The 16,660-nt window shown below is 41.1% G+C and overlaps 1 protein-coding gene across 5 annotated transcripts in view; it reads right to left on the bottom strand.

The window, feature by feature from the left end:
• The window catches only part of LOC140194093 (ectonucleotide pyrophosphatase/phosphodiesterase family member 3-like), a 139,851-nt gene that overhangs the window by 90,053 nt on the left and 33,138 nt on the right, over positions 1-16,660 (bottom strand). For all 5 annotated transcript variants that reach the window (XM_072251516.1, XM_072251515.1, XM_072251514.1 and 2 more), the window contains 5 exons: positions 15,671-15,796; positions 13,933-13,993; positions 13,570-13,667; positions 12,164-12,243; positions 4,556-4,675 (listed from right to left, as the gene is read on the bottom strand). In XM_072251516.1, coding sequence (XP_072107617.1) covers positions 4,556-4,675; positions 12,164-12,243; positions 13,570-13,667; positions 13,933-13,993; positions 15,671-15,796 — 485 coding nt within the window. The remainder of the gene's footprint in view (positions 1-4,555; positions 4,676-12,163; positions 12,244-13,569; positions 13,668-13,932; positions 13,994-15,670; positions 15,797-16,660) is intronic.

Genomic DNA, 16,660 nt, shown 5'->3' on the forward strand with positions numbered 1-16,660 from the left:
GCGCGAGTCTCCTCTGGGTGCTCCGGTTTCCTCCCACAGTCCAAAGACGTACCTGTTGGTAGGTTAATTGGTCATTGTGAATTGTCCGTGATTAGGCTGGGATTAAATAGGGGGATTGCTCGGTGGTGTGGCGCTGGAGAAGCGCAGAAGTAGGAAAAGGATTAGCAACTTGCGAATCAAAAGAGGTGGTGCAGGAGCAAAAGGGAAGTGGACTGTGGTATGGAATGCTTCGGACCAACTGGCTTCAATGCTGCCTCCTCCCCGGCAAACAGAGGGTAAACGAGATAGGCACACGACACTATGTTGGTGCCCCCAAAAGAGAGTTGGGTAATCGTCTTAGCTGAAGCTAGTGTGTGTGTGGGTAACAGTGCTAAGTATCTAGGGGAAGGTTACTGTGTACTGGTTTATACTGATTGCTGAAAGTGCAGATGGGGTTGAACTGAATTCAGCCGTGAACTAGGTTAATGGTGTAGGTGGAAGTGATGACAATTAGTCATGTCCTTCCCTGTATGGTGACATATACGTACTTAGAAAATAACTTTACTTTGAACGTTACAACCAGTGGAAGATCATTACACTCCTTCTTGCACTGCATCCAGGTTGAGTTAAGCTCTGCTACTCCTGTCCTCATTGCCTTCTGACCTCCTAGTTTTTGGTACAGATCATCGCTGTCTTTCCACTTCATCAATCAACCTCAATGACCAGACCTGCTCCAAACTCTCTGTTCCCTTAACCATGCCTCCAAATATCAGGACAAATTCAACTTTCAAGATTCAAGATTCAAAAAACTTTATTGTCATTCTAACCGTACATCAGCTCTGCAGGGCAGAATGAGAGCGTTTCCCAGGAGCAGTGCAATCATAACATAACAGACACAACACTAAATAATAAACATAACAATAAATAGTAAAACACAATAGCCACTTGTCAGTTAAAATCAAGTTATAAGTGGCCAGTGCAAGTTAAAAGTGTCCAGAGCAGAGTCAGGTAGAGCAGCTATTCAGCAGTCTGACTGCCTGTGGGAGGAAGCTGTTTAGTAGCCTTCACTCATCACTTTTCGTATCAGAATGTAATTTCTCTTCAACAAGTGAAGACTTATTTTTTAATGCGACAATAATCACTTGTGACAACGGGCTTCCTCTGCTGAAACACTTGGGCAATGAACTGAGTATGTTAACCCCTTCATTCCCGGAATCATCCTCGTGAACCTCCTCTGGACTCTCTCCGATGACAACACATCCTTCCCAAAATACGGAGCCCAAAACTGTTGACAACACTCCAAGTGCGGAATGACTAGTGTCTTATAAAGCCTCGGCATTATCTCCTGGCTCTTATATTCGATTGCCCTTGAAATAAATGGCAACACTGCATTTGCCTTCGTTACCACAGACTCAACCTGTAAATTAACCCCTGGGAGTCTTGCACGAGGACTCCCAAGTCCCTCTGCACCTCTGATGTTAGAACCTTTTGCCCCATATAATAGTCCGCACTATTGTTCCCTTTACCAAAACACATTATTATACATTTCCCAACACTGTATTCTTCTTTCAATATTTTTATTGGTTTACATACAAGAATACAGAGTACAAGAAAGTATATATAAAGGTCGAAAAAAACAATTACCAATTACATTGTATATATTCATCATAATAATCTCATTACCCCGTATTCATGTAGGTTAGTCAAAGTTATATTGAAATATACTAATTTATTACAAAAAAAAGACTAACCCTACCAAGACCGAACCTGTTTATTAAGGGAAGGTAAAATACCTTCTCGTATAATAAAGATTAATAATAGCCAATATCTAAATTTAAACAACGAATTGAGGGTTTTGAAAGTTTTGAAAATAATTCAGAAAGGTTCCCCACAATGTTTGAAAGTCTTGACGAAATTCAGAAATTGAAAAACGAATCTTCTCTAAATCTAAGCATGACATAACGTCGCATAACCATTGAGCATGAGTAGGAGAAACATCTTTCCATTCAAACAAAAACAACACTGTATTCTATCTGCCACTTTTTTGCCCATTCTACCAATTTGTCTAATTCCTGCTGCAATCGCATTGCTTCCTCAGCACTACCTACCGTCCACCGATCTTTATATCATCCACAAACTTTGCCACAAAGTCAATTCCATTAACCAAATCATTGACAAACAATGTGTAAAGTAGCGGTTCCAATACTGACCCCTGAGGAACACCACTAGTCACTGGCAGCCAACCAGAAAAAGCCTCTTTTATTCCCACTTGCGGCCTCCTGCCTGTCAGCCATTCTTCTGTCCATGCCAGTAGCTTTCCAAACGCCCAGGGATTTTATCTTGTTAAGCAACCTCATGTGAGGCACCTTATCAATTGCCTTTTGAAATTCCAAGTAAATGACATCCACTGCCTCTCCTTTTTCCACTTTGCTTGTTACTTCCACGAAGAACTCTAACAGATTTGTCAGGCAAGATTTCCCTTTACAGAAAACATGCCGACTTTGACTTATTCTGTCATCAGTCTCCAAGTATCCTGAAACTTCATCCTTAATAATAGACTGCAACACTTTCCCAACCACTGAGGTTACACTAACTGGTCTATAATTTTGCAAGCAAGAGAAAAATCTACAGATGCTGGAAATCTGAGCAACACACACAAGACGCTGGAGGACCTCAGCAAGCCAGGCAGCATCCATGGATAAAAGTACAGTCGACGTTTTGGGCTGAAACACACCAGCATTTTGTGTGTGTTGGCCTAAAATTTTCTTTCTTTTGCCTTCCTCTCTTCTTAAAGAGTGGAGTGACATTTGCAACCTTCCAGTCCTCTGGGACCATGATAGTATCAAGAGATTTTTGAGAGTCATGACCAATGCATCCATTATCTCTTCAGCAACCTCTCTCAGGACTCGAGGAGGTAGTCCATCTAGTCCAGGTGACTTATCCATCTTAAGAGCTTTGAGTTTGCCTAGCACTTTTTCCTTTCTAATAGCAATGGCACTCACTCCTGCTGACTGACACTCACAGACCTCTGGCACACTGCTAGACTCTTCCAAAGTGAAGACTGAAGCACAGTATACACTAAATTCATCTGCCATCTCTACCTCACCAGCATCATTTTCCAGTGGTCCAATATCAACTCTCAACTCTCTTTTACTCTTTACATAATTGAAAACACTTTTGTGCTTTATATTATTGGCTAGTCTGCACTCATATTTAATCTTTTCCCTTCTTATAGCTTTTTTAGTTGCCTTTTGTTGGATTTTAAAAACTTCCCAATCATCCAACTTCCAACTCATTTTTGCTACCTTAAATGTCCTTTCCTCGGCTTTAATGCAGTCAATACCTTCCCTTGACAGCCATGGTCACCTACCCTTGCCAATTGAGAACTACTTCTTCTGTGGGAAGTAGAGTATCCTGCGCCTTGTGAACTATTCCAAGAAAGTTCAGCGCCTCTGTTCTGCCATCATGCTCCCCCCAGTATCCTCCTCGAATCCACCCGGGCAAGCTCCTCTCTCATGCCTCTGAAATTCCCTTTGTTCCATTGAGATACTGATACATGTGAGTTATGCTTCTCCCTCTCAAAGTCCAGTAGTAAATTCAATCCTATTATGATCACTGCTTCCAAAGGTTTCCTTTACATTAAGCTCCCTAATAAGGTCTGGGTTATTAAACAAAACCCAATCTAAGATAGTCTTTCCCCAACTACGCTTGAGCACAAGCTGCTCTATAAAGCCATCTTGTAGGCATGCAACAAATTCCCTCTCTTGCAGTCCAGAACCAACCTGATTTTCCCAGCTCCCTTACATATTGAAGTCCCCCTTTACAATTGCATCATTACCCTTAATGCGTGCCTTTTCCAGCTCCCTTTGCAATCTCAACTCCACATCTTGGCTACTATTTGGAGGCCTATATATGATTCCCATAATAGTTTTTTTCACCCTTACAGTTTCTTAACTCCACCCACAAGTTTTCAACATACTCTGACCCTATGTAACCTCTTTCTAAAGATGTAATTCCATCTCTTACCAACAGAGCCACACCACCACCTATGCTTTCCTGCCTGCCCTTTCGATATAAAGTATATCCTGATGTTAATCTCCCAACTATTGCCATCTTTCAACCACAACTCAGTGATGCCCACATCATACCGACCAATCTCAAATTGTATCATCAGTTGATTAGGGTTTAAGTAGAAACAGAGAAAACCTACAGCCCACAATGCTGTGCCAAACATGTACTTACTTTAGAAATTACCTAGGGTTACCCATAGCTCTCTATTTTTAAAGCTCCATGTACCTATCCAGGAGTCTCTTAAAAGACCCTATCATATCTGCCTCCACCACCGTCGCCGGCAGCCAATTCCACACACTCACCATTCTCTGCATAAAAAACTTACCCCTGGCATCTCCGCTGTACCTACTTCCAAGCACCTTAAATCTGTGTCCTCTCGTGTTAGCCACTTCAGCCCTGAGAAAAAGCCTCTGACTATCCACACATAGAATATTTCCAAGTGTTTTTATGTACTAAAATCACAGTGTTGCATTTAAAATGTACAAATATCATTTTCAATACTCACAGGTTGACCTTTGTACCACAGGGGATTGTTCTTTTCCTTGTCTCGAATGTTGTAAGTAGCGTCCATATCCACATCATACATACTATTGTCAATCACACCATGAGATTCCGGGTACAGCCCCTGAAATGGAAAAGCATGCCACAAGACTACCTGAATGTTTCACTGAGTGAAGAATGGATTCATAGAAATGCATTTCAAACCACAAATGACTTTAATTGAGTAAATAAAAGTTAAATTATTGTTGCATTAGTGTTGATGATTAGAAAGGACATACAAAGAGAGCGAGAGACTACATGAGGGATTTCTTTTGCATGAGTATTTATGATTTGGAATGTGTTGTCCAATATAAAGTTTTAGATTCAATAGTTGCTCTGAAAAGGAAATTGAATATCTGCTGCTCTCGCAGTGCAGATATACAAAGCAATGCAGCGAGTTAAATACCTTTTCAAAAATCATCTGAGACGGGTTTTTAAATGACAGTTTACTTGTGAAAGTTAAGTAAAATATGTATTAAAGTCAATACAGGATCATCACGTGCCTGAATGTACTAACACTGCCAAGCGTTCTCTCAATCAGTGTTAACCAAGGTAATACACACAGGCAACATTCCAAAACTATGCTGTGTAAACAAGAGTAAACTAGTGGTGCAATGATATCTGAATAACGACAAATGACAAACCTAATAGTTCCTTCAAAGTATATTGACTAAATGTTTACCAATATTAATAAAATTTAAGACTCGCAGACATTGCTGTTTCAAGAGTAAATAAAAAAGGGGATGGAGATAGATGTGCTCCCAAAACAAAATCCAAATTAACCTGCGCAGGGAATAGTATTTTTGAAAAACAGCATACATACAGGAAGTGATCTTCATACAGAACGAACTGTACCTCTGGAGGCCAGAACACTCCCTGCCTGGTGTCCATAGGATATCAAACTCAACTACTGAAACAAAAGTCAAATGGTCATTTCTCTAGGTCTTTTGGAAGATCTTCTCAGACTGGTCTTGAAACAGTCTTGAACCATTCTCACTGGCCTTGATGTTCTTGGTGGGGATCAGCAAGAAATACTGAACCAGTTAACCAGAAGGAGATGGTGAGCTGATTAGCTTGCAGCCCTCGTGACATGATTAGCCAGACTGTGATCAGTAGGAACATGGTTCCAACGGCCCTTCTGAGTTGAAGACCTGATACACTGGATTCTGTTTTATACATAAGCGATGGCGGGAGGAGAAGATGGTGGCGCAACGCAGCTCGCAGCAGCCACTCCGGTGGCGATATCTGTTATCTGTCAAGTAGGGTGCAGTGCACAATCCTGATTTGATGGAGACAGACATGAGAGCACGGAGGAACATCTGGTGAAACTTCTGAAATGCCTGCTTCGCTGCCGCTGCTACTGTGTGATCCAGAATCTCCGGAGGGGAAGGCCCCTAGTCCTCGGCTTTGCTTGTTGCTCGGCAGCCGGGGCAGGGTCGAAGCGCTCAGCAGAGGATGGTGCTCGGTGCTCAGTGTCGGAGGCTCTAAGTTTTCAGACGGACTCAGAGTTGGCTGCAGTCGGGTGCTTCCAATGCATCGGCAAGTTTGCGGCACTTGGAGGTACATGGCAGGGAGAGTTTCTCCCTCCTACCGTCTGTGTGAGATGATGGGGCTATTGGGACTTGAGACTTTTTTTTTAAACTGTGCCTTTGGTCTGCTCTTTATCAAATTACGGTATTGTTTTGCACTGTTCTAACTATATGTTATAATTATGTAGTTCTGTCAGTTTTAGTTTTGGTTTGTCCTGTGTTTCTGTGATATCTTTCTGGAGGAACATTGTATCATTTTTTAATGCATGCATTTCTAAATGACAATAAACGAGGACTGAGTGTCCTCATAATCTAATCTAATCTAATAATCTAACATAGATTCTCCTTGTTTTATTAAATAAATAACTGAGTACAATCTTGCTGTCAGTAAAGAACTTAATGTCATTTAGTTCTGTGTCCAGCTCTTCAGATCATCTCTGCCATCTTAACTACTAGAACAGTCGCACCGAGTTCAAGTATTGGTATAGTGAGATCTGATTTTGGGAGCAAGCTTTGCCTGGCCCAGGATAAATTCAACTTCACTATATCTAACAGCATCTGTGACTTTCAGGCATGCAACAGCAGCAATAGATTTAGTTGATGCATTACAGTAAATCAGACCTCTTTCTTTTGAGCTGTAGATAGCAGAATTATTGTGTAGGCTCTTGGAATCATCAAGTTTTTAAAATCCTGAAGGGAAGAACACCACTGCTGCCAGTGCTTGTGTTTCTCTTTAGGGAGTGGGGCATCTCGTGCAAAGTGTCCAAGGTCAACACTTTTGACATGAAGCATCCCTAGATACTGACTGGAGCACCAAATCCAAGAGCAACAAATAGGCTGCTGATAGTTGATAGCATGCCACAACACGTAAAGGGTCTTTCAGGATCAGTGACCTAGAAGGTTAGGATAGTGGTAATGAGATCCTATCCAAGGCCTAGACAGTGTAACATTGGAGGGAGGTCCTGTCAAAATCAAGATTCTGTGGACCTTTGGCCAGACCTCCAGATGGAAAATGTTGCATGATCATAGCACTGTTGGATGTGCTAACATCTCATGTTCTTTCCACCACACTAACTACTTCTCCTATATTAGAAAATGATTTAAGACTACATCAACATAGAAATACCTTTCTACGTACCAAATTCCTTCTCTTCCTTGATAGCTGTCCTCTTAAGGCCATGGATTGCCACAGCCAGTGAGAGGCAGTAACAAAATACATACGTTACTCCAGAATCTCGTTGTCCGGTTGGTGGTCATGAAACCACAAGAATCTGAGGTAGCCTTGGTGATCCCCTCTCACTAGAGAGCTGTGGAACATTTGTTCAATGTCTGCCATCACTGCAAAGGACCTAATTCTCAAGCACACGAGGACTCTGAGCAAACTGTTGTTGAGTTCAGGACCCCACAAGAGCACATCATTCAGTGATACATCTTTGAACTGCGCACTGAATCAAAGACAATTCGTATTCGTGCAGGTTTTTGGGGTGGTAAAAACCACAGCTGGATAATTACCAGTTTTCTTTGTTGGGATTTGGTGGAGGCGCCAGCTCACCAGGATTGTTCCTGAAGAGTATCTCCATGAACTCGGCAAAATAATCTTTCATTTCTGGTTTCCTTCTCAACTGGTGACAGAGAGACAGGAGTTGACTAAGGTTTTGCTCTCTGTTGCATGGGAGGAGCTGTCGTGGAGAGTGGAAAGGAAGGGGAGCTACCCAACTGTTTGACACATATTTACTGAAATTACCGTTCATGATTCGAAGGAAGACCTCACTTCAGTGGAAGGTGCCAGTTTATAATCATCTTCCGAATGACAGAAGACCAGCTTGCCTAAATTTGTTTGAGTACGTCAGGGTGGTTGGTTTGCCAACGCGCAACCTTCTCTTTCATATAGGTTCCTTTCTCACAGGGTCTGAAATGTCTTGGGCACCCGTTCTCCAGGCCATTAGTTTTAAACATGCTGACAATAGCTTGATGAGCACCACTGAGGCAGAGTTCACCCACGATGACCCAACCAGGTCTAGTCATCATGCCTAAGGTGCATCGTGCCAACTAGTGCACTGTTCACATGCCTTATGTGCACAGATAGTGTCACTGCTAAGCAAAAGGAGAACTTCAGCGGAAAAGTCAAATGCGGGAGTCTTGTCAGCCATGTCCTTAAGATGTGAATGATCATGTACAGCTTCGGGAGCTGGGATTTCATCCCCGTTGATGGGAAAATGGTCACACTCATTGACGGTTGGCAAGAGTAAGCAGACCACTCCTTCCATTGACTCCATGACAAATCACTATCTTTTCTTCCAGCCACACCTGATGTTCCAGAACATATCTTTAGAATTTATGGGAAAACTTTGAACACCGAATGTGTCAAAGAATGCTGACTTTGCCAATGACACATTGTAGATCATCTAATATTACATATGCCTTTATTTTTTTGCTCAGGATGTCCTTTCAGATGGATGTTGGCTCGAAATAGTTCAGAAAAGGATTTCATTTGGAATCCTTTTTGCATATACTTCAGTGCATGAGGGAGAAGATACATCTGATGGATGCTCAGCTGACTCCCTGCCGTGCTCCGCTGAGGGTAATAGCCCAAGGTGACGGCCCTGAATGAAGTGATGATATGTGCTGGTCACTGTTGTGCTCAGTGTAGTGTGTGTTAGCTTTAGTCTTTTGCTTGGTTCTTTGTTGAAGCACAACATTTGAAACATATTGAGAGCTCCTTTAGAAAGCTTCTACGGTTTTTCTCTGAACTCTCTGCATTTCCATAAGGGGCGATTTTCTTTGGACAGAGCATTATCTATTGGGATCCATGACAGAGTGATATACTTCAGTTTTGTTGACTGTGATAGGGGTTTTGGTTTTCCATGCTCTTACTAGAGACCTCTCCTTGAATGACATGTTACCAGAAGTTGAGAACATAGAACTAGAGTCATTTCGCATTTCTGCGTGGCAGAAGACAAATTCCACAAAGAATGAAAATGGAGGATATTGGGCATGATACTTCATTTTATACTTCAACCCATTGCATATCCTCTGTTCTTGCATGTTGCTTGGTAGTTTCTCCACCATAGGGTTTACTCCTCTTGCTGTATCCAAGAAATTCAGTCCTTGTAGATAACCCTCATTTTTTGCAGTTTGCAGTTCCAACAACAGATCTGTAAGTTCCATTAGCTTCCGGGGTTCCTTGTGTAAAACATTTAGAAAGTTATTGAGTCTGCTGAAGACAGATTCTTCATTTGCCCCTGGACAGCAATTGCATTTGTCAAAGATGCAAAGTAGTTTATTATCAATTAATGCATAAATGATACAACCTTGAGATGTGTCTGCTTACAGGCAGCCGCAAAGCAAGAAACCTGAATGAACCCAACCAACCCCCAAAGCACAGAGAAAGAGAAAACAAAATATATCATGCAAACAACAGAAGCAAGCAACAACAAAGGCATTCCAAACCAAATTGGGTCCTTAGATCCAAATCCCCCAGCAGCTCAGGGTAAGCCCAAAGCCTCGGTATTCAGTTCATCATATTAGCGGGGCATATCACCGCAAAGTTCATAGACACAAAGAACAACAGCCTAGAGGCTCAACCACAGCATCTGCAAACCCATAAATGGATTATGAATGCACACTGCCCAAACCCTTTTTGCATGTTGCAGTGATTCACATTCAAGCCACCTACAGGGAAGGGCAAGTTCTTCCCTAGGTCTGAGACTTAGTCCTTCCAAGGCATTGCGAAAGTTTGACTTCCACAACTGATAACTGGCAGACTAGCTGTCAAACCCTTTTAGCTGTGACTAGGTCTCAACTAGCCAGATACCAAGCCAAATCTAATGCACCTGCAGCTCCTGCATGAGGGCATTGTGGAGACTGATTGGCCAGATGTGTGTTTTGCAATGGATGGAAGTTCATTCTATGCAAATGGGGTTGGTATCGGTAGCAAATCTCGAATGAGGTTTTTGCTGTGATGAATCTCACGGCTCAAGGTACATTTATTATCAAAGTATGTATGCAGTATACAACTCTTGAGATTCATCTTCTTCAGATAGCTACAAAACAAGAAAACCGTGCAAGATGCTCAAAGAAGAACATTAATACCCCCCATGTGCAAAAAAATTACGTAAAAAAAGAAAAAAAATCACGCAAACGGCAACAGGAACATCAACCCCACCCCTCCACACACATATAAAATGCAAATTGTGGAAACAGCAACAAGAACATCAATCATTCTCGTGTGCGCAAAAAATAAACCACGCAAACGACAACAGGAACATCAACTCTTCCCCCCACTACGCAAAAAAAAATCGTTCAAACAGCAACAAGACAGACTGGGAGAAAACACAGAGCATAAAAACACAAAGCTGAACCGGTCCAATTGAACTACAGTCCAATCCATAAATCGCAGACCCAAAGCTTTGATGCCATCCTCCACAGCATCGGGAGCAACCAGCAAGAGACTGTCACATGAAGTCACCTTTTTCTGTAGCAGCAAGCAAAAGGCTTGCAGATAGCGCTGAACACGCAATTGCCTTCTGTACTTGTTGCGATGTTTCAATCATCCTTGACGCTATAATTGGCAAAAAACGGAGTCGATCATGGGCTTGCACCCGTCTCTAAGCTTCTAGGTCTTGAGGCCAGTCGCCCCCTGGAATCGTCTCTGAGACATCAAAGTGCCAGTTCGCTCAATCGATCTTCAACCTGTAGATCACAGGCTCCAACAGTACCCCAGAAACACATTTAAAAGAAAAAGGAGACATAGAAGAAATGAAAGAAACAGTTTTGTGGACTATCTGAAAGATGTCTTCCAAGGTAGTGTTGTTTACTAGTGACATCCAGACCGGACTGCAGAAACAGCAGAAGGGTATGGAGTCTTTGCTGCTGTAGACTTTGACAATCAGTACTTGGATTACGTGAAAAGCATGTTGGCTGTGTGACGTGGTCAGCTTCTCCTTGTAGAGCTGGAGCACGGTCTAAGTCAGTTGCTGTTTCGTACACCATTGCCTCTGCTAAGGCAGCCTCACTTTCACACTCCTGCTTGAGTGCACTCAGTGTAGGTTCTACACCAGCTTTCTCCATGTCTTTGTGAACATTCTCCATTTGTATCTCAACTTTGCATTTAGCATAAGCCACTCTCATTCTTACCGCTTCAGCTCTGGCGCAAGCTTTAGCTATCCTAATTGCAGATTCGTTCAAGCATCACAATAACTCAGTCATTGCGCATGTTCTGAGCTGATTTCCAGGTGTTGGCAATCGTCATTGCTCGGCTCGGAAGCTAACATTGTTGTATACACCGTTCAGATACATCTCCAATCCACGGACAATGCCTTTGAAAATGAGTTACCTTTTGTATTGATATTCTCTTCTGTACATGGTGTGTGAAAAGACCATGGTGCTGTTGGACTGGACAGGCATTTAGTATGCCTACTTTATTACAGCACTGAAACATGTAGTCCACAGCAGGAGCTTAAAGATTCAATATTCGCTTCGATTCCATGTTCTGATTTGCAAATATAAATTCCTCCTTCGATAGTGCAATATGATTACAATACTTAACAGAAACTGCTAGTTACTGAACAACAGGCAACAAATGCTCCTGAAGTAAATTAGACCCATAAAGCTTAAGTTTTCAAAAACTAATAAAAAGATATAAAAAGGGAGAGAAGGATGGATCTGAAGAAGACTTATATTTTTAAGAAGATAACATAAGTTTTCAAAGTCTTCACATACAATGAATTCATTTTAAGATGTTTTGACAATGTGAAGCATGCCAAAAAATTATTTTTTTAAATGCTCTAAGAAATTGTGAGTAACCAATGAGCCAAAATTCTAAAGAAAGAAATGTCATTAAATTGTTTACATCGCACAGGGATTGTCTCCAAATTAAATATGATCTCTAAACCAAATCAGGACACCTCCAAACTATATGGAATACCTTGCGATGAAAACTTCATACAGTGCAAAGATTTTCACAATCTCCAAATGACTTTCTTTTATATTACTCCAGAATCACAATGAAACACACACAGCAAATTATATATTGGTTTACTCACTGTGACAATTGAGTAGTGGTTTGGAAAGGTTTTGGTTGGATATGCTGGTATCAGGTATGGAGTTCGCACACCACAAGTTCCTGCCAAGAACCACAATAAATAGATTAAGCATATTTTTTATTGTCCGATTACTCCACTCTAATGCAAGTCAGTGAATTGGCAGCAATAACCTGGACTTAAGAAAGAGATTGGTATCTTTTCCAAGGACAATTTTCTATGCATCTGATCAGAGCAGCTAATGGAAAAGTGGAATCATGTTACGAGGCTTACACAGCAGTGTGGTTAGAAGTGAGGTCAGTGGGAAACTGGCTCCAAGTGGTGGAATATACTGTTTGTGGTGGAGGTCTCAGCCTGAAATGTCTACTGTATCCTTTTCCATCGATGCTACCTGGCCTGTGTGTTGCTTGGATTTCCAGCATTGAGAGATTTTCTCTTGTTTGTGTTTGAAAGTTAAAGCCTAGATTTATCAATTCAAGTTACTCCAATGGGCTTTGATTCTTCACACTCTTCTTCTCGGAGGGAAGGGAGGGGAGGTACTAACCTAGCCTTTACCAGCGGTGTGGAAAGAAACACATCATGCAGGTAAAATGCAAATGTCTGACGCTCACGGCCACAGGGAGTCAAAGGGAATTCAATTCAGTGCAAAACATGAACCAGAAATGTTAAGTAAATTTTGAGAATATTTTACATCACGTACATCTGGAGAAAAGAGCTCATTTTATAAACCCACTACTATTCCCAAAGCTACTAATATCTCCTCATAAAACCAGAAAGTGCTGGAAACAGGAAACAGGCAGCAGACTAGACAACTTCTGTGGACAAGTGAATCAGAGTTAGCAATTCAGATCTTCTTCAGCCTGAAATCTGAAGTCCATTTCTCCTTCCATAGGTGCTGTCTAACCTGCTAACTGTTTCCAGCACCTTTAAGGTTTTAGTTCAGATTTCTAGTTTTTGCAGCTTTTTGTTGATTTTCAGTATTATCTTCCATGTTGACTTTCCTCTATAAAATAAATACACATACTGGGGCTTGAAGATAACTTCATGCCTCAGCTGCCTATTTTCTTGGCCTGAAGAAAATCTGAGCCATTGCAATCAGTAACATGAATTTTGCAAAAAAAAAACAAACATTCTCAATGCTCCATCAAAAAGCAATATTGTAATCAACTTAAGTTGCAAAAGCTTGAGAGGAAAAGACTCACTCATGATCAATGTGGATTATTTGTGAACTAATGAACAGAGTGCTAATTAGATATCTTGCATGAGCCAAGAGTTTTTCAGCAACAGTTTAAACTAAACCTGGTAAGGGAAAGGTGTGCATCACATCAAAAGACCTTTGAAATTTAAACTTACAGAAGACAGATGAGAATGGAATACACTTGTTTCCTTTCCCTTTTGGTGATACTCACGAAGTTTGTTCAAAACAGGCACATGACTCTTCCACTTCTGAAGATAGTCTGCTCGAAACCCATCCATTGAAAACAAGATGACAGGAGGCTGAGTAAACCTACAGTATATCAAAAAAAAATCAACAGGTAGGATGCACACCAAGATCGACAGTGTCACAATCATTTTACAATGGACCACAAAATGAATTTTTATTACCAGTGGAGCTTTGTTCCCCAATAATTTTATTTTAATGAGCAGTTCAGTTCTGATGCTTGTAGCTAATGAGAATAAATTCTCTCAGTTCTAGTCAAACTCAAACTTTAAGTGGTCTATGGTGAACTCCCATGAACTGACCTACACTGAATGAATCAGGAAAGTCTTACCCTGCTGGACACTGGGGTGTGGCAACATCTTCACAATCTTCCTGAACCCATCTTTTCTCACCTGATGAAAAATAAGATTGTTACTAAAAGAAAAACACTTGTTGATATTTGATGGTTTCTGCTACAAATATTTTTAATAATTACTTTTAAATATAAATCTATTTTGCTTAATCAGGTTTGTTACATTACCAAAATAAAAACGTTGAACTTTTACAATATTAAATCTTGCTCAATGCCACAGCAAAATATTTCCGATGCTGAAGTAAAAGATAGGAAATGCTGGAAATAGTCAGCAGGTGAGGCAGTGTCCATGGAGAAAGAAAATGTATAAACATTTCAGGTTAATAGGCATCTGTTAGTCTTGTGAGACCATGGATTTGCGCCTTGGAAGGTTTCCAGGGTGCAGGCCTGGGCAAGGTTGTATGGAAGACCTCCCCTCTCCACGCCACCAATGTTGTCCAAGGGAAGGGCACTAGGGCCGATACAGCTTGGAACCAGTGTTATCACAGAGCAATGCATGGTTAAGTGCCTTGCTCAAGGACACAACACACTACCTCAGATGAGACTCGAACTAGCGACCTTCAGATCACTAGACTGATGCCTTAACCACTTGGCCACACGCCAACACTCAGAATAACCTTTCATCAAATCAGATCTAATAAAATATAATTGATCAGAGTCACTAACTCCAGTGCTTCCAATGTTCCTGACAATGTTCATAGCCGCAAGAATCAGGAGATTAGATTTAGGACGGAAATGAGGAGGAACTGTTTTTCCTAGAGAATGGTGAATCTGCGGAATTCTCTGCCCAATGAAGCAGTGGAGGCGACCTCAGTAAATATATTTAAGACAAGGTTGGATGGAGTTTTGTATAGTAGTGGAAATAAGGGTTATGGGAAAAGGCAGGTGGGTGGAGGTGAGTCCACGGCCAGATCAGCCACGATCTAATTGAATAGCCAGCAGGTTTGATGGGCCAGATGGCCTACTCCTGCTCCTATTTCTTATGTTCTTATGTTCCTGCTGGCCTCCAAGCTAAGTATTTCAACCATTGTTTCCAATCAATCAAACAAGACACAAGTAACTTTAGATTCAGATTAGCAGGAACATTCTTTTTATTTAGGGTGATTCAATGCTAACACTATTCATCTTTGTTCCAATTACACCAACAGACATCCCTCTTACAGATTAGTGACTCCATTTTCAAATCCTAATTCAGGATCACGACCCAAAACGTCAACCATCTTCTCCTGCCTCAGCAGATCCTGCCTGACCTCAAGAATTCCTCCAGCAGTCTATTACTTCGGATTAGTCTCATTTCTCCACTGATTCCAGAATCAGAATCAGAATCAGGTTTAATCTCATCAGTTTATGCTGTGAAATTTGTTGTTCTGCAGCAATAAATGGCTAATTTACAAACCATGAATCACAAAAAAAAAAGTAATGCAAAAACAGAGCTAAAAAAAGTGAGGTAGTGTTCATGGGTACATTGTCCATTCAGAAATCTGATGGTAGAGGGGAAGAAGCTGTTCCTGAATTGCTGAGTGTCTTCAGCCTCCTGTACCTTGTCATTGATAGTAGCAAGGAGAAAAGGGCATGCCCTGTGTGATGGGGGTCCTTAATAATGGATGCTCCTTCTTGAATCATCCCTTTTGAAGGCGTCCTCGATGCTAGGACGCACCAATATTTCACAATAAGGTGAGGATTGTCTTTTGACTCTTTTTCTAGTCATGAACATTACCTTTACAAACACTATGGTAGTCAGTGCAACAATCCTTTTCCTGGATGCAGTCATCAGAGCACGAACAGTAACTGTCCCTTAAGCGCTTCTCTCCACATCGAGTCTGACAACACGTCCAGGACTTAGCTGAAACAAAAAGTCATTAAATTTAGAACATAGTTTAACATAAATTTATCTCACAACCTATAGACAGATAGATACTTGATTGATCCCAAAGGAAATTACATTGTCACATTGCACTGATACAAAATAAGTTACCTTAAAAATAAGATGTGCAAGATTTACAAGTCAAAAGTTACAAGATTTAGAAGATTTCCAAGTTCACACTGGTAAATGGTAGTGCAAAAATTACTGTAAGATTATACAGTAATGGGTGCACATTCACACCGTCCACATAAGAAGTAATGGTAGTACGCCACTGGGTGTCCTCGATGGCAGGGTGCAGTTAACAGAGGTTAACAACAGTCTTAACAGGAGAGGGACGTCATTTCCTCGGCTATAATTTGTCTCATTATAGAGCTTAATGGCCGAGTGTAAGAATGACCTCATAGAGTGCTCTTTGGAACAGTGCAGTTGTCTTAGTCTATTACTCAAAGTGCTCTGCTGTTCAACCAAGCTGGCATGCAGAGGATGAGAAACGTTGTGCATAACTGCCGGGATTTTCCAGAGGATCTTTTGTTTTAACACAATCTCCAGTATCTATATCTGTTTTGCTCAGTACAATTCATAGAACAGTATTACCTGGTGAAACAGTGAATTGGGCCAGTATTATCTTAATCTAAATCCACACAGGATAAGGAATTCTCCTGTATTTGCTTAATAGGTGGAAATGCATGCCTCTGTAATTTATCTACTCCCAAGATAGTGGTGATCTTCAGACAGCTGTAGAATGAGAACGTTGAAAGAAAACTTTGATTCCTTAATATTCAAAAATGAATTAAAGTATAAGCGCGTAGAGTAGGAATGAAGCAGATAAAATTTTCAAAAAAC

The sequence above is a fragment of the Mobula birostris genome, chromosome 2 (assembly GCF_030028105.1).
Source record: "Mobula birostris isolate sMobBir1 chromosome 2, sMobBir1.hap1, whole genome shotgun sequence".
Taxonomy (NCBI): Eukaryota; Metazoa; Chordata; class Chondrichthyes; order Myliobatiformes; family Myliobatidae; genus Mobula; species Mobula birostris.